The following is a 25,011-nucleotide window of genomic DNA, read 5'->3' as shown; positions in this document are numbered from 1 at the left end:
TCTTATGCACATGAATGCATCCAAAGTGTTACACGTGAACGAAAATTCCATCACAAACACTACTTTGTTCCACATGCAGTGAACAACCAAGGATCTGTTTGGCACACATCATCTCTGCTTCCTGCAAAAAAACCATGTCCTCTACAAAACTAAGAAGTTGCCATACCTCTCAATACTTGTTGGGCGTCCATGTCCCCAAAAATGAAAAGATATTTCACTGTGCACTAAGGAAACAAATGTGTGCCATGCAGGTACGTTGTGCTAGGTTTGGGCAAGAAGTCAGACAGCAAGGCTTAAAGTAAGGGAAGAGGCACAAGACATGGGTGCAAAAGTTTGGCGGCAAAGAACAGGGGCAAGCACTTAGAAACAAGAAGGGAACTTTAAAAGTGAACAATACACACACGGGCACGATTGCCAAGAGTTAAAGAACAATATCATAGTGAAAGGTAATCATACCTGGTGTATTCTGGATCATGTACCCAGCAACTTAACATATCAGTTTTAGTAGAGAACTTTAAAGATACTTACAGTTTTTCCTGTTCAAGACACAGCAATACACTTTGGGCAGACAGAGAGCTGCTCCTTGCTTTTGTCTCCAAATGTCATCTATTATTTGTGTGGTTGAGCAATACATTGTCCGTTAAAGGACAGAGAAAGGTTGGAGGAGGTTTTTTAGCAGCTATGGTTTCTTCAGGATAAGGGATGGCTGAGTGACTAACATTCTTCTTGTTGTTGGTACTGTATTCCCAAATGTCCCTTTTCTTCAGCACTTTCTACACTACTTCTCCCACGTGTTTTACGATTTAGTTCCAGACACATGCTGTTGCTCACTGAAATTTACCAGGTCTTTCTACAGCATCTTCACATTTTTTTATTGAAAACAATTTCAAAGTCTAGGATAGCACATAACCAAGTGATCATGATCTGCATGGGTGTGGGTATATTTTGTCCAAACTACAATCATGGTGACAATGTTTTGTGAATTTTTATCATCGACAATAAGGGAGGGGGTTTAACTTTGACCTGAAAGTGCAATGTTACATCAGGAAAGTTGAACTTCGAACTTCTGGTCATAGGTCCTCAGCAGGGGTGAAAGGTCATTGTTAGCCATGCTGCCTGACAAAAACGTCAGCTTATGAAAACGTTTCAACCTGCGTTCGGCAGTATTTAGCGTGAAAAAAGCTGAAATGAAACTGTGAAACGTTACAATCAACAAATTTATCCTTCAACGCTGAGACCAACAGTCACCTTCCATTTCCGAAGCTTGCAGGACAGAAATACCATCCGTGTAAAAAAAATACTTGACTACTGCCACGTTAACATGGGTCGTTTCCTCTTACACATCCGGCACAGCTTACCTTGTGGGCTTCTCGGAAACTGCGGATCTCTTTGGTGATCAGATTACGTTTCTCCTCGTCAACCTCCATGTCCTCAAGGTCATCCTAGAAAGGATCGACACATCAATGATCATACTATTATGAAAGTTCATCTGTGTTGGTAGTTACATGTTTTAAGTTAAAGCTTTTGTTCCAACACAAAAAATTCTCTCACCTAGAGCTTTCCACCAGTCACTCTGGTCTTCCTCAGTAGACCCAGTGAAGCTTGTCACATGGCTTCTTTGAAGTGTTACATCAACACTGGGTCAAAGGCATCTGGTAGACGATGTCAAAGAAGCCACGTGACAAGCTTCACTGGGTCAGTCTACTGAGGAAGACCAGAGTGACTGGTCGAAAGCTCTAGGTGAGAGAATTTTTTGTGTTGGAACAAAAGTTTTAACTTTAAACACATCAATGATCAATCGATCAATAATCAAACATTCTGTGGCCTAAAGATAATGGTAAGATGTATTTGCAGGCAAAGGCAACAACCTACACCAATAATGTTCATATACCACCAATTTATAATGTTACCTTCATTGCTTGAATTAACTCCAATTTACAGCACCAATCTTTAGTTGACTGGCCCTTTTCCATATTATTAACATACAAATTTTGTACAATGAACTGGCTCAGATGTCAATGTTCAGTCCAGAAACGAATGAAAAGCAGATGAAACTGCAAAAATTCATAAAAGTCAGACAGTTATCTTCAAGGTAGAATTCATATGTTTTTTTTAATGATTGCCATGTAAATAGTTAAGGTTTTTTATGTGACGTGTAATCCCCTCCGTTTTTAAATGATTTATGCTGTATGTTAAGTGTAAATATGTAGGATTGTGTCTGTAAATGTGATGTTACATGTATTGGAACCCTGGAAGAATAGCCCATAATGGGCTAAAGGGTATCTCAATAAACTGAACTGAACTTACTATTGCCTCTTCTTTCTTGTCCTCCTTCTTCTGCTTAGCTTTAGGCTTGTCTCCAAGCAGCCCTTCCTTCTTCCCTGAGAAGAGAGAAGTCACAATGTAAAGATTAGAATGTTTGTCATCACTGTGAAGTATTTGTTGGAGATTTATATTGTTGTGATACAATCTTTAACACAATACAAGACATTCTTTATTCAGCAACCTGTGGATTTTCACACCCCGCGTTTTGGTGACGGAGCTAGGTGTCGCTGCTGCAATATTACATAGACAAGTGTGACACCAAGTTGCAGTAGAAATCAGAACAAGTCACCATTGCCCCAAAGAGAATGACAGACTGTTAACAAAGCATTGAATTAAAAAAAAACCTCGTTGTTGGATAAAAAAACTTCTTATACAGTGTCTTGCCAACCTTCTGCCAAAATTATTCATGATTTCTAATAAAAACAGTGAAAGTTAAATACCCTTCCCGCGTCAAGTGACGCATAGGGCGGCGCCCATCTCCGTTCATTAGCCCTGGGCCACACACAGCAGTCACTACAGTAGGGGTACCACTGGTAGTGGTGTGTGTTTAACTCCCATACTCTTTCCCAAATGCTGAGTGCTAAGCAGAGAAAGTAGTATGTACCATTTTTAAAGTCTTTGGTATGACCCGGCCGGGGTTTGAACTCACGACCTCCCGGTTACAAAGCGAGCACTCTACCAATTGAGCTATTGCACCGATTTCTAATACTAGTACTTTTTTCTGGCCTTCCATGAAACACTTGTTTGACTAGTTGTTCACCTTTGCTTGGTCTGTCATCAGGGATGGGTGTGTTCAGCTCTGTGTTGTGTTCTCTCTTCAGCTGCTCAAGCTGCTCCATGGCAAAGTTGTCCTGCCTTATGGTGTCCTCATCAAGTTCATCTGAGTCCTGGAAGAAAACAAAAATGCACTGCTCATCTGATAGTCTGAACAACATGGCAAGTGATAAACATGTAGGGACAAGCCCAGGTACATTCAAGACTAAAGTCCTTGTGAAAGAACTGACTTTTAACTTTCTGAGTTACCAACATAGGATAGAGGTGTTGAAGAACTTGTTTTTTTCCTAGAACTACTGCAGAGTGGAACTCGTTGCCAGCAAGTACAGTAGGGGCATTATCACTAGATAGCTTCAAACAATGTCTACAATTAAATGTGCAAAGGTTGGGTGTGACAGATCATTTGGTGCAATATAGCCAGCTGCCGCACGCCGCATGTCTGTGAGGCTGGTGCGTTATGCTGAAGGGCTTATAGGCGGTTATAGATACAGAAGCTGGTGTGTTATGACGAAGGGCGGTTACACTGGTTATACAGATACAGATACCGGCTATTCAGATATAGATAGCGACAGGTATAGACAGGTATAGCAAGACAATTAACAGTACAATGTAGCTAGAACCAACCTTGTCCCCTGAGGTTCCCTTCGCAGCCTTCTTCTTCCCCATGTACTCGTCCAGCACGGCCCGAGTCTTGGCGTCCACCTTCACAAGGAGCTTCTTGTCTCCCAGCTGCCAGTCGTGGAGCAGCCGCAGCGCCCGCAGGGTCGACTCCGGCTCCGCGTACTCACAGAACCCGAACGCTGCGGGAAACACACGTCCTTGTAATGTGCTCTACTTCAACATCTGATAAGCTCATGGTCTAATGTTAGTTAAACCTTCTCCCTGCTGCCTAGCACCGTAACCAAGTTAAAATTTGGTTCGAAATGACCACCAGTGGTAATCACAGAACCCGAACGCTGCGGGAAACACGGGAAACACACGTCCTTGTAATGTGCTCTACTTTGACATCGAACAAACTGAGGCCACACCAATTCAATTTCTTGGTTAACGGATTTTTCTACAAAAATAATCGGGCGGACGAAAAAAATAAAATAAAAACAGGTCTAGGCATCCTATTATGGCCCAAAAAGGGAAGGATAGGAGCCATGAAGTCAACACACCAGGCTGGTTCAAAATATAGACAATGAATTTTGAACTTTTAATGGTACCATTGCATTGAAAGATGGAATAACTGTAACAAGGATGAAAAGGACTGTTTTTAACAAATGGGCAAATTATGAGCATTTTGCAGTTGATTCTGAATTTTTCTTTTTATTTGCAAATCAGAAAAAAATGAAGCGGGCAAATCCGTTAACCAAGAAATTAAATTGGTGTGGCCTGAATGGTGATTGGTGAATGTTAGTTTAAACAACACTAGTATTTTTTTAGACTGCACTGGGATATGATCCAGTATTGCGATTCAGCCCCACCAATTGTAAGCCCCTCACAATTTAGCCCTTGGCTGCAAGAAGAGAGTAGCCAGCCCACTCAATAACAATATCTATCACACTAACAGCCCATTAATAAACAGAAGCTGGTGCATTAACATAACATAAATTAAATATTTCATATCAAAATCTGTCTTAATGTTATTCATGCATAAATATGTTCTCTGAAAGAGTCATATCAAGCTAATGTAATGTGCTTCATTACAATATACAACTGTTATGGTTTACTTTCTTGTACTTCTTAGCAATTAATAATTACTTCATGAGAATTGTGCATCCAGACTTGCCAATGCTACAGCTCCTACATTACTTGTACTCAAACTTGTAATAACAAAAGCACAATTATCCCATGCAGAAAAAACATCACACTACACTATCACATCAGACATGCAAACTTCAAAAGACAAACGATGAAGAGAAATCAGAATAAAAAAATGGTTGTTCTCACATTTGGTAGTACCTTGCAGCTTCCCGGTGGCCCCCTGGACTCTCTTCCAGCTCAGGACAGTTCCACATTTCTGGGGAAGAAAAGGTTGTCAGACAGTTAGCATGACTAGCAAAGTTACATGTAGGTTTTCTGCAATACCACAGGGAGTTCTAGTACTAGTAGTAGTGGACTAACTGCAAAAAAAGTACATTTCAGCTGGACAGCTTTCATTGGCAGAATGTACTGCGCCTGAGTGAAGCAAGTAGTATATTGTGTATAGCACTTCAGCAGAACGTCTCATTTAATTTTAACTTTAAGGTTGTATTTATGGATGTCGTTCTATCTACTGGTTTCAAATGTTGTGACGGAAAAGATATCATCTACAACAGGCAACAGTTGGATGCAACATTGACCAAACAGATAGAAAAACATGAAAAACCAGGGTTTCACGCAGGTGCTCTACCAACGTGCTGAATACAGCGTTCATGATTCCATGCCCACAGACCCACCATAAGCATCTGCCTGATGAGCACGTCGGTGGCCCTGTCTGTGATGTTCCCCACAAACACGGTGGTGGAGGGTAGAGCCTCCCCCTCCTCCTCCTCACCATCAGACTCCTGTGGACAACAACATCATCAATCACTTAATTCTTGCAATGGTGCCATACACAGCGCTATCTTTTACACCCTTTCAAACATATTTATCTATTACACTCTTTCCACTGACGCTCGCACTGCCACCACTATTGCCTCCTTCAAAAGGAAGCTATGGGACTCTCTAGGTGACCCCTTTAAGCCTTAGTTGTGTGACCCTGACCTCTCCATGTTGATGTATTGTATTGTTGTAATGTATGTGTAAATGTTTGTCTTGTCAGCAGGGCAAGCCCTTAATAATACTAGTAGCCGCCTGGCTAGTTGGGCTGCCCTGGCTGTACAATTTGTTATTTTTATAGCCGAATAAATAAAATAAAAATTTATCTATTTGTTTGGCAGAACGTACACAGTCAGCTAAGGCTGCTCAACTAGCATGTGGCTACTGTAAAGGGCGAAGCCTGGGGAAACACAGAGGTGGGACATACAAATAGTTATTTGCCAAGTATAAAGCATATACACTAAATACAGTGGAAACACCATTTCCCTTTGTGCAACTTTTATACTGTCTCATATTGGTGGTATCTAGCTGATACTTACAAGAAGAAACAGGGCAATCAATGTTTATAGTAACCCTAAAAGTCATTTTTAAAAAATTATGACACAAGAACTTGTAGCCAAAACTACCCAATTCACTTCCTGCAGTACAGGTGCGTCGTGATGTCTGTAGTGCAGACGATAATCTTGTTTCGGGTTAACAGTAAATCAGTATGAACTGTCTACATTGAAAAGTACTTTGACAAATTTAATTATGTTCACCGAAGGAAAACATATTGTTTTTGCTCCATTTCTTCTTCCTCTTCTTCTTCTGTTCCAAACACTAACCTCTGACCTGGCCAATGGCCTCTTTTGTTTACGTCTGGCACCATAGTAACTAGTGTCGGGTTACACAATGTGGCAATTTCATAGTAGGCGTTTAGACTCCTGTCACCATATACATGAAGTGAATGTGTTTAATGTGTTTGAGTAAGAACTTACAGAGCTGACCATATCCGAAGGTAAACATTATGCATTTGCTTTGCAAATGTTACTTTTCTAGTTTTAAGTACCTTTGCTTTTTCATCCTTCTTGTCTGCCTCTTTCTTGTCTATCTGCTGTGGCTGTTGGACAGGTTTGGGCATGACAGGCATGGCTGGCCTTGGGAGAAGGGTGGGCTGCAAAAACATGCAGATAATTAGGGAGGAAACAAAGAAATACAACCACTCTGCCTAAAGTTATAACTCACTTTATATATCAGAAGATATAGAAGATACAGAGATGATTCTGTGGCACATACAGAAGGGAGAAGGGTGGGCTGCAAAAACATGCAGATAATTACAGAGGAAACAAAGAAATGCAACCACTCTGCCTAAAGTTATAACTCACTTTATTATATATATCAGAAGATATAGAAGATACGGAGATGATTCTGTGGCACATACGGTTTAGATATTTGCAAGTATATTTCATGAGTGTTCCAAATCTTACATTTACTGTAAATTTTCATGGAGGTTCCATTGTTTTATTTCAATTTGTTCTTTGATACAAGCGACATGGTCTTCCGCAGTTAACAACATCTCAGTACAAGAGTCTTGATTTTAGCAGTTTCAAACATCGGTAAATGAATGTACATGTACTTAATTGGTTAAGTTTCCAAAAAGCAATAATGAAACACATGGAAGAATAGACAACTTACTGCTCCAGGCACCATGCCCATTGGCGCAACCATTGGAGGACCTGTAAGAGAATAATAAAGATAGTTGTTAGAATTTTGACTTTTCACTGTACTAGCCCATTGATGTGTAACCATGTTTCTCTGATTTGGCCCTAGACGATACAAGTTAAAGGCTCAGCAGTACTTTCACTAGTTTCAGATAACTCAAGATAAGTACTGCAAGTGAAAAGGCAAGAATCTTGGACCACAATGAAAATGTTACTCACTAACTTTGAGGACTGCCCATAAATATAAATACTGAAATACTTTTTTGTAGAAGGGATGCATTTTAACAAATGTTATTTAGGAGGAATACCATAGATGATAAATGGTCTTGTTTTAAACTAAATCCAGAGAAGTATCTAACAATACCGTGACTACATACATAACTTCATCTGACTTTCTAGAAGTGTCCAAGAATAGCTTAATCTGGCTTTTAAAAGCCTGGAATATCAGAAAGCTGTTCCAGATAGAACTGTTACAAGACACTCACAGTCATGAAACCAGTTCTGAATAGTGAAAGAAGCTACCAATTTTTTATCCGTATGAGAAGGTCTACAGTGAATATGTCTTGAAAAGTTTAATTTGATGATTTCTTGGTGAGACTACCATCAGACAGCTGTTTTTGGAGTAAAGTAGGGAACTTTATTAAGGCCATGTTGATTTGATTATATGGATGACCCCAAAACTGATGCGCGCGTGCGAATAAAAAAAAGTTTTGCAAAAAAAAAGTTCTTTTCATTATGAAATCTACGTGGTCATGAGGGTCGAGCAAATGGCACAGAATATGGTTTGGCGAATAATCTAGTCTTCAAGTTCATTTCTTTACAATTTCGTCTTTTTTCGTTTGATTTTGGCATTTTGCGACATTGGTATCATTTTTGAATATTCTTTTTGCAACTTACGGTATATATTTGCTCATTTTGCAACTGTTTTGTACGATTTACAGTATGGTTGAAAACTTTTTTTTTTGGAAACGGCCGAAAATTCATGCGCGCGCGGATGTCATCCGTATAATCAAATCAACATGGCCTAATGAAGTACAGAGTATACAGTCTAACATACTGATGGTAGATAAAGCTGACACAGACAGCAAGAGGTATATTGATATATCTTCCTCAGAGAGTTCATTATCCTTGACAACCAACAGAATCCTATTTTGAATTTGAGCAATACAATTTCTAAACCAAGAAGCCTTAAGCTGCCATCACGAGACAAGGATGGTCATTTTCTTGTTTTATGAAATCTTTTTTTATTGCATATGGTTCTGTTATGCACTTCTCATGTAGTGTACTTAGAAGTGAGAAAACAAATATGAAGCAGGCATTTGAAAGTAGGAAAAGCTTTTCCTGTCAAAGCTGCTTGCTATATTATTTTGGTTCCTGTTGGATAATAAAAATTTCAAACACGAATTTTTTTTCAAATTGGACCCTACTCCATGACCAGTCCACTTGGACACAGACAAGTGCATAACGTGGGGATACAGCCTCTTGCTTTCCGTGTCAGTAACGAGATTAATATCGGACCTGGACGTATGGCCTGTAAAGCCATCGGTCTGATGGCGCCGCTAGCGGTTACGATGTGGGGAGAACCTGCAAGGGGCAACATGGCGTGAGATGAGACACCAGGGCTGATGACCCCCCTCAGCCTCTGATCTACGCAGGTGACAAACGGTGGGGTTAGATTAGACACACGGCAACCAACCACGCAATTAGCATTAACAACATTCACAGGTCCAACAATGCTGTTGTGTACACACGGGAGCAACTGAGCTCCATGCTGCTGCACCTAACATTTGTCTCTCCTTTTGCTTCTTCTCTTGACTTGGGATACTTTAGTCACTGACGAAAAGTAGTGGATGCTACTTGAAATGTCTTCAAAATCTATTCAGTTGTTTCAGTAACAATTTCCTTGAGTATCTCATTATCAGGATGTCTAACCTTCATCAATAAATATTCATTTGTTTGAATCCTTGTTTATTCATGGGAGGCTCATATCTACATGCAGCCACTTTTTATTGAGGTCCTGAGGGAAGAGGTAAGGGTCACACAAAATACAAATCTGTCTCCAGCAAATTTTCACTTTTGCTTCTTGGGGTAAAACTGTCATAACTACTAATAGGCAAAACGGGCTGTTTTAAAGATCTGTGACCAGTCCCCCGCAGCACAATCTGTACTGTTTATTTGTCTTTTCATTTTATTGTTATATCATGGTTCTTAATACAGCATGAAGCTCAATTCTCCTTGAGTCAAGTTGTAAGTAAGTATCAAACAATGTGCTGTGGTGTGTCGACACTTACTACATGTAGTACTTCAGAGAGATGGTCCTGCCGTCTCACCTAGAAACGAGAGGAGGAAGCTCAAACAAGTTAGTCACGACAACGCCCGCCCGGCCCGCATCGCATTCTGTAGTACCTGCTGGGTGTTAGTTAGACAAGACGGGTGCACTCACCTGGAGGCAGCGGATTAAATCCAAAATGAGCTGGCGGAGGCATACCAGGGGGCATGGGGGGCATGCCCATGCCAGGAGGGCGGTTCATGGGGGGACCGAACGACATGATCTTCCCTGTCTGTCCGTTCCACTGTCAGTACCCTGGTGCTGGCGTCTTCTGGTGTCAGGAAGAGCTAGGTACACTTGGTGTATCACTCACTCCCCAGCGAACTGAAAAAGAAGTGTCACGTTTCATGAGAGAAAAATCTGGCCAGCATAAGTAGCAACAAATTGTGTTCATCTTGCTAGCATGGCTTGATACAGAGATTTGTGTTTTGATCTTTACTTTTTAAATAGTTAAAACTGTTGATAGTTATGCTCTCAGGTTATGAGATAGTTACGTTTCACTAACTAGTGCAAAACATACATTGACATTTGCACCACAACATTTTACATGGTCAAGATTCAATATGATAGGTTCAGTACCAGGTTAGACTTAGAGAGTCGAAGTCCACCTTATGAGTTGTATGGTTTATTCACACACATGTTCATGTACGTTTGCAGCTCATTCAAGTTTTTCATCAAAAATTTATAGGTGTGTCTGAATGATTCAACAAAAACAACTTTACCTGAACAGCAAAATCTGAAACAAATGCAAAAGGGACATGCACACTGTCTGAGGAAAGCCTTCTGGCCATACTGTCAGGTTACGGTATGCCTCTTTTGTTTCAGCTTTCGCATTGTCAGGAAGAAAATATTATGTTTGAATACATATTGGAGTACTTTTCTCAGGAAGGGAATAACGCAGCTCTAAGCTTAAAAGTAAGACCAACACAAAGACATGCAAGCGGTACGCTCTTCATAAATTATTATGTTCCGCCTGTCGGCCAGTTTAGATTAGAAAGCACAAAATTTTCAAAAAGAACTGCCCAGTAACAGCACAGACTCCTACCCGTCACCTGGACCAAAGTGTAGGCTTTGTTTGTAGACAAATATCCGTCAATGGCGAGAGCATAGCTGTAGGCGAACAACACAACGCCACGCCATGCGACATACAAGCCGGGCCGACTTTCACCAAATTAGCTTCACTTTCATGGGCCGTAACTCCTACAATACCCACCCGACAACATCGCTAAAACGTGTCATAACATCCACTAACCTCTGGAACCGCAGACGCAGCGGAATTTCGGGAAATATGTGACCGAATTCTTGTTGAGTTGTGACGACGCAGACCACAACCCTCCATCCACGGAAATATTCTCACCAAAATGGCGGCGCGATTCCACTTCTGCCTCGTTTTCGTGCAGGTTGATCACTCCATTTTTCAGACAATTGAATTTTAAAAAGTTTATTTATACATGATAGATATGGAAAGTCTCAAATAAAACATTTCAAAGTTAAATTTATATATTCTATTTGTTTTTGATAAATTCTTATAACAGGGTCAGAGTTCAACGCTTCCAGATGTACATCTTGTTCCCAGAGCAGCTTGCATTTCCCTCTGCGTGACGCCACGGAATTCCTGGGAACGAGATCAAGAGAAGACACTACATCTGTCCTCCCCTGCTACCTTAGCATCACTGTGGAACTAGCCAAGGAGACAGGTTGCTTTTGTATTTCTAACTACAAATCCTTGGCTTCACTGTTGTGAGGGAGAGGAGAGCAGTGTATGAGGGGGTATAAGGGGCAGATAGTGATCTGTCAGTGAATTCTGCAACTATTCGCCTACACTCTCTAGAACAGGAAGTAAGCATAGATCTACGATCTAGAGCTTGTGTTTCCAACATGGCTTTCATTGAGGCTGAACTGGCCGAGGTCAGGGACAAGCTAACCACTCAGGTCGAGGGAACTAGGATAATCCAGTGCCATCCTGCTCTGGTCGCCGTAGAGATCACCAAGACCAAGTACAAGCAGTTGATAGCCCGGTTCCAGTTCCCGGAGGGCTATCCCGACGCTCCCATTCTGATAGAACTGCAGAGCAAGACACTGTCTCTGAAGTTGTGTGACGGCCTGTGTAAGGTCTGCGAGGCCGAGGCTAAGAAAATCCTGGGGAAGAAACAGGTCGCGCACACGGTTTCCTTCCTGCGCACCTTTTTGGACGAGAACCCTTTTTCGGTTTGCAGCGACGAGCTCAGCTTCATCAAGAAGGACCTGGCGACCCCCGGGGACGAAGTTAAGACCAAGCAGAAGTCGGGAGTGATCGTACTCAAGATAAACCAGGGCGCTTACTTCATGCACGTGCAGCTGACCGTCCCAAACGAATACCCGACGAACCAAGTCGAGATAGAGAACAAGGCCTGTAACTTCCCCGCGCTGTTCATCATGACGTTTATGGGACAGGCGACCGAGATGGCTCGACAATGTACGGAGCCTCCACTGAGGAAAAAACCCAAAGACCCGCCCTTCGAGCCAGCTCCCTCACTAAAGATGGTTGCGGAACACTTTTTCAAGTCCGTGAGGAGGTATCCCCAGGAGAGCTGCCCTCTGTGTAAAGAGCGGGTGCTACCCGAGGATCCGAAAAACGTGATAACCGTCGACACGAACATGAAATACGTGGAACGCGTATACTGCGGCCACGCCTACCACCACGGCTGCCTGAACAAGTATTTAAAGACGCCGCCGTTCGAAGGCGGGAAGAAGTGCCCGGACTGCGGGAACCGAATCTACCACGACAAGTGGAAGGTGACTCCGGAGCTGGCTGAGGCAAGATGGGCGCACAAGGAGGCCAAGAGAAGGGAGCTGGACGAAGTCATGGACTTTCTAGAATGACTCTCATACTTTGTTAGAGCTTAGCCTCCTGTGCAGACTTCTAGCGGGGCAGTGTTTGTTTCTACAAGTGGCTAGTTAACCTCTACCAGGCTTTGGGAAGGGGCTGGAAGAGTATAAGTTGGCCCTGAGTTGGCCAAAAAGACAGATGATATGCCAGTGCCAGTTGGTCTGCACTAATTGTAAGAGAACAGTTTGCTACTCCCCTGGCATGTCATCTGTCTATTTGGCCAACTTGTACTCTTTCCAGCCGCTTTTGGAAAGACATTAATGTTTTGTTAGCCTCTACCAGGCTTCAGGAAGGGGCTGGAAAGACCAAGTTGGCCAAAGAGACGGATGATATGCCAGGGAAGTGGGTCTGCACTAGAACAGTTTGCCGCTCCCGAAGTGGACCAAATCCTCTGGCATGTCATCTGTCTATTTGGCCAACTTATACTCTTTCCACACTCCTTTCCAGCCACTTCTGGAAATTTGTTCATGTTTTATTAGCCTTTACCAGGCTTCGGGAAGCCTGGTAAAGTTCGGCTGGAAAGAGTAGAACTTGGCCAAATATTAAATAGACAGATAGATATTGCCAGGGGAGTTGGTCAACACTAAGAGAACAGTTTGAATTTGCTGCTCCCAAGCGGACCAAAAAGGTGGCATGCCATCCATCTATAATTTGGCCAACTTTTACTATTTCCATCCGCATCCCAAAGCCTGGTATAGGCTAATGCTTTGTTAGAACTTAGCTGCCTGAGTGTGCAGATATATAGTATCACTACACAGTATACTGTACACAATACATAGTGTTTCTAGAACATGTAACGAGTGCTTTGGATGCTGTCTCTTACTTAGTTGATCGGAATATCGTTTTACAGCAATTTATCGCATGGTGACTAAACAGCATGCTGTTGCCACTGTCAGGTGTTTTAGGTATGAATAGTATACATGTACCTATGTATAGGCATGGTGGTCTTACTAATGAACAAATGATTATGTTATGAACGTCAAGTAATTGAATATAGATGAATGTTTTGAGTCTGCCAAGACAGGCAAGAGCAATTGCCCATGTATCTGTTGTACTTTACCTTAGTTCCTTCCACAAGCTGGTTGCAAAGGTGATGAATTGGTAGCAAATTTTCTACCCCAAAAGGTTGGGGTTTTGTGTCGCTACTGCTATTTCCTCTTGACGACTATCTGTGTCTTTCTCTGTTCAATAACAACATTGTTTTGTTGTAACTTAAGTCAGTTGGACCCTGACATTTGTTCACCATCTATTCAAAGCATGGCAGAAATATTGACAGTTTGTGTAGAATGCTGGGAATACGCAATATGGAAATCTCATTAAAAACCATGAGTTGCATTTGGAAGAGGTCAATATTTGTACCAGTAGCTCTTGGCTACTGTGGATATGGATGGGAAGAACAACCAAAGTCACTGCAATAAAGATAGACTTTGTTCTTTGCTGATCTTAATGCTTACCTGTCAATTTCTATAGAGCTATGTGTCACTATACAAGCGGTCACCATGGCCAGGTGGTCACCATGGCATGTTTGACTGTATGTTTGATTGGCCGTATATATATATAAAGTGGAATAATTGTTTTACTGTTTGATGTTGAATGTTAAGAGACCAGGTCATTTGTTGTGTTCAATATCCTCATGTACAAAACCAGAAAACACTGCTCTTCAATGTCTCTCCAAGTCTGACAAAAAAAATGCGACAAAAACACCATGAAGTTTCATATATAATCATGACAACTCTTTAATTCAAATGGCAGGCAGCAAACAGTGGAATGCAGCAAGTCTACATACTCTTGTGCACCGCATCTTTCTGCTACCCCCTATGGCTCTATTCAAAAGCCAAATCATCATGTGCTAACATTATGTATTAATTCACATTTGTGTCTTCCATCTATGCACAATAATGCACTGTAATATTCACTGTTACAGTAATAATTTCTGAGACCTTGGCGATGACTCATAGCTTTCGTACTGCATGACAGAAACTGTGATATGACCAAGTTTGTAATAGTATAGCATACGTCAGTACTCAGTAGCAATACATGAGAATGTGTCAGCATGTACAAGAAACTTTCCACAGTAACCTTTCTATACCTTAATACTCTGTTATTTACATGATATGTGCGCTGACATGGCAGAGAGGAGTAATGGAATGACTGCAGCAATGCTAGCCCTTTATAAAGCTGGTGCCAGCCACTGCAAAAGGCCTCTGGTCCTATGGGATGGTTTATCAATGCTTTAATATGTGAACAGGGTCAAAACTTGTGACTGACTTCTCTTCTCTAGTTTTGTAATGCGTTTCAAGATTTTGTCATTGCCTCCGCATCAATCTGCAAGTGTTAAATTATTTGTTTTCCAACAGCAATATCGTCCCATGGTGCAAAACCTACTCTCCAAGCAGAGGTTTAGGCTTCGGCTTACTATTGAGGTGTTAATAGGTTTTATCTTTTTGTACTGGTATCATTTTTTGCCCAGCCTTTGGGTCACCAATGGACCTATACCATTATTACGTCACAGTTTGTTTACCTGCTCTAAAGAACATTCTAGAACGGTCAGTTAAAGAATAAAGATCATTTCAAAGTTTTCAAAGTAAGGTATGTCTGATTTTTGCTGCGTCTAGTTGTGTTGACACAGCATTACATGCCGCATGGGTGATTTAGTTGTGACATTAGACAAAAGTAGTGCTGTATTAAAAGCCTTATATTAGGCTAACACTACACAAACACACACCGCGCTACACACCCCTGTACAATATAAACGTCAATTGACCGGCATTCATTGCAGTAAACAAACTGTGACGTAATAATGGTATAGGTCCATTTGATACCGTGTTGCCCCCAGATTTTGGGAATCTCCATCCCAACTTCATTCTAATTTGCCGAAATGCAAGGAATTTAAATGAGACTCTGGCCATTGGAGCAAATGCTCTTTGTTCAATTAAAAACCTTTTCATTTTGATTCGAAAAAAAAAAAAAAAAACTTTAACAAATACCCGTAGTGGTATCCATGATTCAGAAGTTAGTGCATCTTGGTCCAGTCCGCATGGCTAAATACAGGGATGGTTCGTAGCTACCTGCATGACGTTCAGAGAAATAAAATGACACTAACTGCTACTCTGGGTGCTCTGTATTCACATGCAAACTTAGTGCTTCAGATAAAGTTACTAGTTTTCTACAGGTTTAAATTCTTAGTTGTTTATCCCTGCACTCCTTTTCCACTTTAACATTGCAGTTACAGACCTAAGTCCTATTTCATTTAACATAGTATTACACAATCATTCACTACTAAGAAACTACTACAACGATAAGTTGTGCCTGCAAATTTCTTTCGATGTCTTTGCAGCTAAGTACATCATGGCTTGCCTAAATCTTGGACAAAAACAGGAACACACCATTCCTAATTTTCTTGTCAGTACGTCTCGCATTGATGACACTAACATTGTAATTCTAACAGAAGTGGTTCGAAGTCTCATGTACAAGTATATACAAATAAGTCTGCAGGACTAGTACGAATACATGTACTATACAAACAGTATACAAGTACACACACTTCTATTCTTGGCCTTGGAGTACATCACTGCTATATGACACTTGGCACAACTAATCAATCAATCAATCGATTCAGAATCCTAACATTTATTTCCATACTGACCATAATAAATTATTGCACACTATTACATTGGGTTCTTACTGTGAGACAAAATTTCAACCTATCATTTCAACAAGGGTGTGGGAGGCTTCCTTTGAAACCAAAGTAAAATTGTCTTTCAATCCACACTTTTGTGTGAATTTTTTTTTCAGACTTCCACAAGCTTTTTTGGATATGAAATTCGTGCCCTAAGGTCAAATCGTGATCAATATCATAATAGAATAATCTTCAGTAAAACCTGCCACACCCTTGGTTACAGATTGTTTTGATTGCCCACTACAGAATTTGAGGTATAAGATTCCTGCTTAGTTATTTTATTGCACCTACTCACAGCAGCAGTTATTGGTCAGTATAATCAGAAGTTATTGACTTCGTACTATTCATCACTACTAGCAATACCATACAGGAACTATTGGTAATGATGCTATTGGCACATTTGCTTCTAGTAGCAATGGTATACAGCATAAAATTCTAAAGAGAGTAAAATTCTCGAGCGCAAGTCAGAGTACACAGAAGGAATGGGGAAAGTAGTACTGGTGGCATTAGATGTGCTATATCACAGCATTAACAGTAATAAAGCATCACAGTCATGAGGCTACCACATGGGTGACTCACCTCACATTGGGTATTAAAGGTGTCTAGGTAAAAGATACATGCACTCATACACACAAACACACATGTACAAAGTGAAACACACATACCGGGTACCTACAAACACACACACACATACCTACACACAACTACAATGGAATTGCACTTTGTTGTCCTGATTTGTAATAGTCTCTAAAACATCAATTCTCCAACGGTTTTAAGTACATCCTGACTCTGAGGCAGGGTGTTGCATCGTTTCCAATGGGAGACCTCGGTCTACAGCTTAAACGTACATGTATGAATACTGCGGATATCCTGCCTCTCTGTCTTGTCTACAATGTTCCTCAGAACACCCTGCATTCAAGTAAGGAATAGGAACGTCAACAAATAAGGTGGGAAATGGGAAGTTTTTGTTTGCGTAATATACTGTCAAACAGGAAAAACTACAATCCCTAAGCTTTCCCAAAGATATGCAACACTATAAGGCTATTGAGAAGGAATCAGAATTACTTAATATGTCATTGCCGCAAAGTCCATAGCAATGTTATTTCATTTCCATTATCTTACCCAGACATATTCATGAAAACACCATCCACACGTTTTCTGACAAAAGGCAATTCTGGTATCCCACATGTTCAGTGTCCTTTTACACTTGTTGCAGTTAAGTTGAATCAGAAAGTACATTCAAGTGCCTGGTTCTCTAGAGCCAGACTACCAGTCTATAGCTGCTATAACTGGTTAGTTATAAGTAAAGGCCTTACAATTCATAGTACAACAGGTATTACTTTGTTTAAAAAGCAGTGCACTTATGCAAAATGCAAACTGAATAATACAATATCAACTGAAGGATAAAAACAAATTTTAAACAAGGAATGCATTCCAAAAGGTGAAAAAAAGGTATTTGAGAGAAGTTGGTACAGAAATAAAATAAGACTTGTCTAGAATGAAGTTAAATAAAACGACACAGACAATAAGAAAATATAACTTAAAAAGGTTTGTACAGGCATGCAAAGATTAAAATAAAAGACAACAACAGTTCAACTGAGATAAAAGATAAAGTAGGAGGATATCTTCTGGTCCACAAAACCTTTACACATGATCTTCATTCATTTCTGTATCTGCTATAAAAGTATCTGAAAACAAAAAATCTTGTCCCAGAAGTTGGCTTGTCGATCACTATGTCCGATTCAGATGAAAAACAGGATTGTGGAAGGAAACTGGCACATTTCCAGTCTCCTGTTCCCCAAACTGTATGACCCGATTTACATGTGAGTAAAAAACTGACGGTAGGAAAACGTTGTAAGCTGGTCTGTTACGCCGAAGGGCAGTTATACCGGCTATACAGATACAGATGTGAGCGTACAAAAACTGTGTACATAAAAATTTTCCTTACATGTACATTGGCCTGCTATGACGTATATCATCAAGAAGCTATGTTCCGATCGATGGTTATCTCGAGGGCCGGCTTATGTACGTTCTCGACAATGTACGTCAAAACAGGCCAATTTACAGACAGGAAAAATTCATTGAATGTAGTTTTTGTTGTACACTTGCTTTTGAGCATGCAGTATTCGCACTGTCAGATTTTACCCACGTGTTCATTACTCTTTTCTGCTGGAGGTCTCCGTCTTATAATAGACTGTACAAGATTCTACGGGTGCTGGATATAGGAAGAAGGTTAGACTGCAGCTGTCGGCTTCTGGGCCAGTTTGTCCTCCACTTTCTCCTTCTCCTGGGATTCCCTCCACTGTGAAAAAAGAACACAATTTTAGAAAAAAAAACTACAAATGTAAACATTTGCAAAGCAAATGCATGATGTTTACCTTCACGAGTACCTACATGTAGCCTAACAAACTACTGATCTGTTTGTTCTTATTAAAAAATATTCATATGTTTGGTGACACCAGCCCCTCCAACTCGGTCCTGCCACTTGCTACATACATGTAATGTAACCCTACACCACAGGGTATCTGCTACAGCACATGTTACCATGGTGATATATATAGGTCAAAGTTTATGTTCTCAAAAGACACATGATCTTGCATTTCACTCCCGTTCACTACGTCTTGTAACACATTCACTCACTATAATGGCTACTGTAATTCCTAATTTTTTCACGGTACCGTAAACACATCGTTACTGCTACCAGGGGGTAACAAATCAATCGCCGACCCTCTTTTTCCTTCACCCGCCACTACTGTGAACGTATAGTTTTGTGAACACCTCCATTTTTCTATAGAAATATGTGCTACCGTGAACATAGAGTGAATTACAGTGAGTAATTGACTTGCTCCCTCCCCACCTTGTCCATCTCCTTATCCAGCTCCTCCAGCTGCTCTCCCTGCTGCTTCTCCAGGTTCTCCTTCTCCCGGGCCTGCTTCATGGCCAGCTGTGGGTACAAACGATAGATAGTGTATGACATGATATGATAACTCAATAATTGTATTTCTGTATCTGTATCAGTATAGCTGGTATGACCGCCCTTCGGCGTAACACACGCGGCGCGGCGGCAGCTGGCTATATCACACCGAACAACTTGTTACACATTTGATTGCAGGAGTTGTTTAAAGCTTTCTAGTGATGATGCCCCAACTGCAAAGGTAAACATAATTATAGATGCTATCTTCTTACCCTCTTTCGCTCCTCCAGGAACTTCTTCATGTTGTTGCTGTTCAGCTCACGGATCCTCCTGCAGACATCAAGTAAAATGCAGGTTAACCTTCAGCCTGCCAAGGTAACCATCTGACACCAAATTTGCATCGGTTACCAGGTTAGGCAGCAGGGGAAGGTTAAACCTAAAGTCTGTGAGACAAAATGGACCATCGTCTGTGTCTTTATGTAAGGCAGGCAGAGCATCAGCACTTCTGACAAGTGATTTCCGATCAGGACAATCAGTTCAACAACAATCGCAACAAGATCAGCACCATGGACAGCATCCAGGTATATAATATCTAGGTACATATCCATCCCCCTGCAAGAATAAAACATAAAAACTATTTTTAGTCAATTAAATTGTCTAATGGGCCACCTTGAAGTACAAACTGTGTCTCCCTGTTGCTCACCAACAATGCTTTCTTTTCAAAACTGTTTCTTTGTGTCAAAGCTGATGTCATATTTGACTTATCATTTATTGACTTAAGAACAACTAAAGATACTCAAACATATCCCCACCTCTCTCTCTCAGCCTTGTTCTTGATCTTCTTGTCCTGTGCGATTGCCTTACTCTCATCCATGGACTGTTTGGCCTGCTGTCCCTTCAGATCTTTGCCTTGCCTACATGGAGAGAAGACAGTCGATCACTCAAGTCCAACTACAACCTGACTACTACAAGTCTTGAAATGTTTGCAGCTTTTCATTTCTACATTTTTTGCAGTAACCAAAACACAGCAAAAACCTTCTACTGTCAAGTTCTCACAAATATAAATACCATAGATGGTCCATTTCTATATTACATGTACCAGGCAAAAATGTTTAAGCTGTGTTATGCCAAAGGGCGGTTATACAGGCTATGCAGATACAGCTACAAAATATTATATAATTCAATGGCAATTATTGAGAAAGCAAGGACATTGCTCACACTAGTATCAAAAAGGAAGTCAATTCCAAGACTTACTTGTCGTGGATGCTTGGTCTGAACCTCACACTATCATCATTCCTTAGTTCTACCAACTACAACTGTCTAACTTGCACGTGCACTCAAACTTTGTGGGCTCTACTTACAGAGTGCCACTCAGAACATTGCTCGGTAAGAAAAGGAGATATGAATAAGGTATGAACTTTCCCCAGATTTACTTCAAAAACATTCATATATTTGGTGACCAGCCCCTGCAACTCTGTCCTACCACTTGCTACATAATGTAACCCAACACCATAGGGTGTCTGTTACAGCACCAGACTTACTTCTCGTGGATGGTCGTGATCTGCTTGGTCTGCTGCCACCTTCATCAGCTGCTTGAGAACCTCACACTATCATCATTCCTTAGTTCTACCAACTACAACTGTCTGAGTTGCACGTGCACTCAAACTTTGTGGGCTCTACTTACAGAGTGCCACTCAGAACATTGCTCGGTAAGAAAAGGAGATGTGAATAAGGTATGAACTTTCCCCAGATTTACTTCAAAAACATTCATATATTTGGTGACCAGCCAACCCTGCAACTCTGTCCTACCACTTGCTACATAATGTAACCCAACACCATAGGGTGTCTGTTACAGCACCTGACTTACTTCTCGTGGGTGGTGGTGATCTGCTTGGTCTGCTTGTCGTGAGCGACCTTCATCAGCTGCTTGAGAACCTCACACTATCATCATTCCTTAATTCTACCAACTACAACTGTCTGAGTTGCACGTGCACTCAAACTTTGTGGGCTCTACTTACAGAGTGCCACTCAGAACATTGTTCGGTAAGTAAAGGAGATATGAATAAGGTATGAACTTTCCCAAGATTTACTTCAAAAACATTCATATATTTGGTGACCAGCCCCTGCAACTCTGTCCTACCACTTGCTACATAATGTAACCCAACACCATAGGGTGTCTGTTACAGCACCAGACTTACTTCTCGTGAATGGTGGTGATCTGCTTGGTCTGCTGCCACCTTCATCAGCTGCTTCAGAACCTCACACTATCATCATTCCTTAATTCTACCAACTACAACTGTCTGAGTTGCACGTACACTCAAACTTTGTGGGCTCTACTTACAGAGTGCATTACAGAGTGCACTACAAGAGAACATTCCTCACTAAGAAAAATAGATAGTCATTTTCCGATGACTTACTTCTCGTGGATGGTGGTGATCTGTTTGGTCTGCTGCTCGTGTGCCACCTTCATCAGCTGCTTGAGAACCTCACACTGCTGCTTGAAGTGCCCCTCCTTCACCTCGTGCTCCTCCTTAGAGCACTTCGCCACCAGCTCAGAGAAATCCTTCGTCTGCGTGGCCACGATCTCCTTTACCTGTTTAATGAAATAGTCAAGGTAACAATTAATTACTAGTTTCCATGGAGAAAAAGGCAGCCACAAGGGATGTGAAACGTATTCTGGAGTGGAGACCTCCTGGAAAAAGACCCCTTGGCAGACCCAGGATGAGATGGACTGATGGTCTCAAGAAAATCCTGGCCATAAGAACAAAGGTTTCCTTTGAAGATGCCAAGAAGCTATGCAAAAACCGCGCATATTGAATGAAATATGTAAGGTACGTCACACATCTTACAGAACATACTGTGAAAGGAACACCTCGTCTGGGATGTTTTAGAGGCAATAACTTACATTTAAGTGCAAAAGCAGTAATCTTCAGAAACAATTTGAAAGTATACATGAAAGAGACATGTATATACATGAAATATTGATAGCTGATGCACAGCATTTCTTTGTTTCTTTTAACCTTGCAACCTTGATTACTGTTGACCTAATTAAGGGCCGACCAAGCTATTTCACCTTCAGGTCTATGGTCTATTGTGTGCTGCTAACTGCAAGAAAAATGGGATTCCAACATAAGAGCTACTAACTCTGGTTGAAAGCATTCTAACTACTCTAAAGAGGAACCTTCTTGAGAAACTTGAGTGGACACTTTTGCAGTAGCAGAGCACAAATAGCAAGCCCTTGTGGTAACCTCACATGCTAAACTTGCCACTCAAAAACTGAAAGCATAAAACTAAGTACGCCAGTCGTAACATTCCCTACAGATGATAATAAAATGAATGAAACAGTTGGTGACAACTGAGGACTAAGCTTACCTTTGCATCGTGATTCTCCACCAGTGACTTTAGTTTGCTTTCAAGCTCAGCAGCATTGGTCCTGTACAAAAGAAACAACATCACTGAATACCTGGATACATTTTAGAAAGAAAAGTGAGATCTGCAATTGTCTTTGGGACAAGTAGTAGTACTTACTACTAACTCATCTTCTTTATTGTTATCTTGAGAAAGATTCACATTCTTGACGAAATTCCAAAAATATGCAAATTTGGAAGGGCTTTGGCAACACTTTCCAACAATGTCTGGCACATCTAAGGCTACATTATTGCACACATAAATTCGGTACACAACCATGAGTTCTATAATGCTGATAATCATCATTCTGCAGTAAGAGTGATAAAGTTCTGTGTCAGTGATAGAAATCTGGTATCTTACCACATTTATAGTATACTAATATGTACCGGTTCGACCACTTCTTGCTAAGTTGTAAATAAAAGGAAAATGTACCCATTCTTTTTCTTTGCTTTCTCCAGATTTTTCTCCACACTCTGTTTCTCCTTCTGGTGACCGGCCACCATCTTGTCCACTACACTGCTCTGGGCTTTCTGCATCACTGCCTTCTCCTAAGGAAGGGAACCAAAATGCAATCATTACACTTCAAGCATTCTATGGACCACCCTTCCTGCAGTTTCAGTGTATAAACTAAAACTATAGAATTAGTCTTCCAAGACTAAGACTAGAAAATGAGTCCTCCGTGGACTCATAACTGACTTCATTGCATTTCTCAAGCTAAGGCCACACCAGTTTAATTTCTTGGTTAACGGATTTTTCTAGAAAAATAATGGAGAGGGCGGGCGAAAAAAAATTAAAATAAAAACAGGCCTAGGCATCCTATTATTATGGCCCAAAATGGTACGATAGGAGCCATGAAGTCAACACACCAGGCTGGTTCAAAATTTAAGCAATGAATTTTGAACTTTTAATGATACCACTGCATTGAAAGATGGAATGACTGTAACAAGTAGTAAGAAAAGGACTGTTTTCAACTGTTCAGGGAAAAATATGAGCATTTTTCAGTTGATTCTGAATTTTTATTTTTATTTGCAAATCAGCAAAAAATGAAGCGGCGAATCTGTTAACCAAGAAATTAAATTGGTGTGGCCTAAACAACATTTATCAAACCGTAGTCGTCCCTCAGTAAGACATCTGGAGCTGCATAGTTCCTGTTTAGAACTTTTACTTTGACAGGCTGAATAAAACATGTCTTACTGAGGGACAACTCACTGTGGTGTGATAGATGTTGGTTTGCTTGAGGAATGAATCAACTCTACTTTGTACAGAAACAGTCCATTTGTAGGTATTCTGAATAGTGATCCCCATTCCACACCCCTTACAATGTTTTACTTGTAACAATTCTACTGTAAGAGATCCATAGAAAAAATGAAAGACCGAGCTCTCAACATTTCAGGTGACCACATGGAAGTTAAAGAGAAACTTGAAGAAACCATATTTATACTGGTACTGTTAACGTTAGTTAAAGAATCAGGCAAACCATGCGATCATGTTCATTACCTTGTCATGTCTCTTCTTTAGACCATTCATCTCCTTAGTTTGTTTCTTGATTAGTTTTATGTATTGCTATGGGCAGGAACGAAGCAAGTTAGTATATAAAACAGATGGTATTCAACGCAAGCCAGGCACAATGTACATAAACTCCATTGCAAGAGCACAGCAATCATTGAATTTAGCTAAAAGGGAAGGAATAGATTGTAAAACTGCACCCTCAAGCTGAGACACCATTAGTCAATTTTTAACAAGCAAAAACATGCAATGTTGATGACATTCTGACAGATATCCAAGAATGATTATAACATATTAAAAAAACCCATAGTTCCAGGCATTGGTTATGGAGAAACGAAAAGAGTCAAAGTTGTTGAAAGCAGTGTCTAACCTTCTCCTGTTTAAGGCTCTCTATGGAGACTGGGGCCGGACATGCTGATTCTGTGGTGGGAAATAAAAAATAATCACTTTGAACAACTTCATCAGATTTAACCATAAACTTAATTGTATTGTACTATTGTACAATGTACAAAGTATGGCATCTATTGCTTGCCATAGAACATACTTTGAGACTTACCATCCTTATAAAGACTATCTAGTATGGATGAAAATATCAAAGTTGATGGTTGAATTTCTAGCATTTAGGCATTTTTTACATATTGTGGCATGTGTGCAATGCATGGATTGTCACATGCCAATATGTACTTAAATTTGCTATTTGAATTCATTGATAGAATTCTTAGTACAGAATGTTGACCTCCAACCTAGTGGGGTCGTGTGGCACAGTTGGTAGCGGTTTGGCTCACACCCAAGCAGTCGCGGGTTCGAATCCTGCCTTGTCACCGATCTTGTGCCCTTGGGAAAGGAACTTTACACGACTTTCCCAACTTCCCTCAGGTGGAAATGAGTACCTAACTTCGGTTAGGGACGTCCCTCGGATAGGACATTAAATGGAGGTCCCAT

The 25,011-nt window shown here is 40.8% G+C and overlaps 3 protein-coding genes across 3 annotated transcripts in view; 1 reads left to right on the top strand and 2 right to left on the bottom strand.

Moving 5' to 3' along the window:
- Nucleotides 1–11,083, bottom strand: part of LOC109487917 (RNA-binding protein 25-like) — a 24,270-nt gene extending 13,187 nt beyond the window's left edge. Inside the window, exons 1-12 of the mRNA XM_019792018.1 lie at nucleotides 10,946–11,083; nucleotides 9,808–10,017; nucleotides 8,883–9,011; nucleotides 7,339–7,379; nucleotides 6,713–6,817; nucleotides 5,523–5,630; nucleotides 5,035–5,104; nucleotides 3,724–3,899; nucleotides 3,086–3,212; nucleotides 2,308–2,381; nucleotides 1,359–1,442; nucleotides 544–606 (exon numbers count right to left, since the gene is read on the bottom strand). Coding sequence (XP_019647577.1) covers nucleotides 544–606; nucleotides 1,359–1,442; nucleotides 2,308–2,381; nucleotides 3,086–3,212; nucleotides 3,724–3,899; nucleotides 5,035–5,104; nucleotides 5,523–5,630; nucleotides 6,713–6,817; nucleotides 7,339–7,379; nucleotides 8,883–9,011; nucleotides 9,808–9,913 — 1,083 coding nt within the window. The 5' untranslated portion in view covers nucleotides 9,914–10,017; nucleotides 10,946–11,083. The remainder of the gene's footprint in view (nucleotides 1–543; nucleotides 607–1,358; nucleotides 1,443–2,307; nucleotides 2,382–3,085; nucleotides 3,213–3,723; nucleotides 3,900–5,034; nucleotides 5,105–5,522; nucleotides 5,631–6,712; nucleotides 6,818–7,338; nucleotides 7,380–8,882; nucleotides 9,012–9,807; nucleotides 10,018–10,945) is intronic.
- A 204-nt stretch (nucleotides 11,084–11,287) lies between these two features.
- On the top strand, nucleotides 11,288–14,004 carry LOC109487988. Its single transcript, XM_019792125.1, has one exon. It carries the CDS (start codon nucleotides 11,572–11,574, stop codon nucleotides 12,553–12,555), a length of 984 nt encoding a protein of 327 aa, XP_019647684.1. The 5' UTR covers nucleotides 11,288–11,571; the 3' UTR covers nucleotides 12,556–14,004.
- A 3,184-nt stretch (nucleotides 14,005–17,188) lies between these two features.
- The window catches only part of LOC109487915 (1-phosphatidylinositol 4,5-bisphosphate phosphodiesterase beta-4-like), a 47,135-nt gene continuing 39,312 nt past the window's right edge, over nucleotides 17,189–25,011 (bottom strand). Inside the window, exons 26-34 of the mRNA XM_019792017.1 lie at nucleotides 24,440–24,489; nucleotides 24,061–24,126; nucleotides 22,996–23,111; nucleotides 22,528–22,588; nucleotides 21,573–21,748; nucleotides 19,968–20,069; nucleotides 19,428–19,485; nucleotides 19,099–19,185; nucleotides 17,189–18,543 (exon numbers count right to left, since the gene is read on the bottom strand). Of these exons, the coding sequence (XP_019647576.1) occupies nucleotides 18,475–18,543; nucleotides 19,099–19,185; nucleotides 19,428–19,485; nucleotides 19,968–20,069; nucleotides 21,573–21,748; nucleotides 22,528–22,588; nucleotides 22,996–23,111; nucleotides 24,061–24,126; nucleotides 24,440–24,489 (785 nt within the window). The 3' untranslated portion in view covers nucleotides 17,189–18,474. The remainder of the gene's footprint in view (nucleotides 18,544–19,098; nucleotides 19,186–19,427; nucleotides 19,486–19,967; nucleotides 20,070–21,572; nucleotides 21,749–22,527; nucleotides 22,589–22,995; nucleotides 23,112–24,060; nucleotides 24,127–24,439; nucleotides 24,490–25,011) is intronic.

The sequence above is a fragment of the Branchiostoma belcheri genome, unplaced genomic scaffold (assembly GCF_001625305.1).
Source record: "Branchiostoma belcheri isolate BF01 breed outbred unplaced genomic scaffold, Haploidv18h27 scaffold90, whole genome shotgun sequence".
Taxonomy (NCBI): Eukaryota; Metazoa; Chordata; class Leptocardii; order Amphioxiformes; family Branchiostomatidae; genus Branchiostoma; species Branchiostoma belcheri.
The sequence above is the reverse complement of the archived record's forward strand: the minus strand, read 5'-3'. Positions and strand labels throughout refer to the sequence as shown.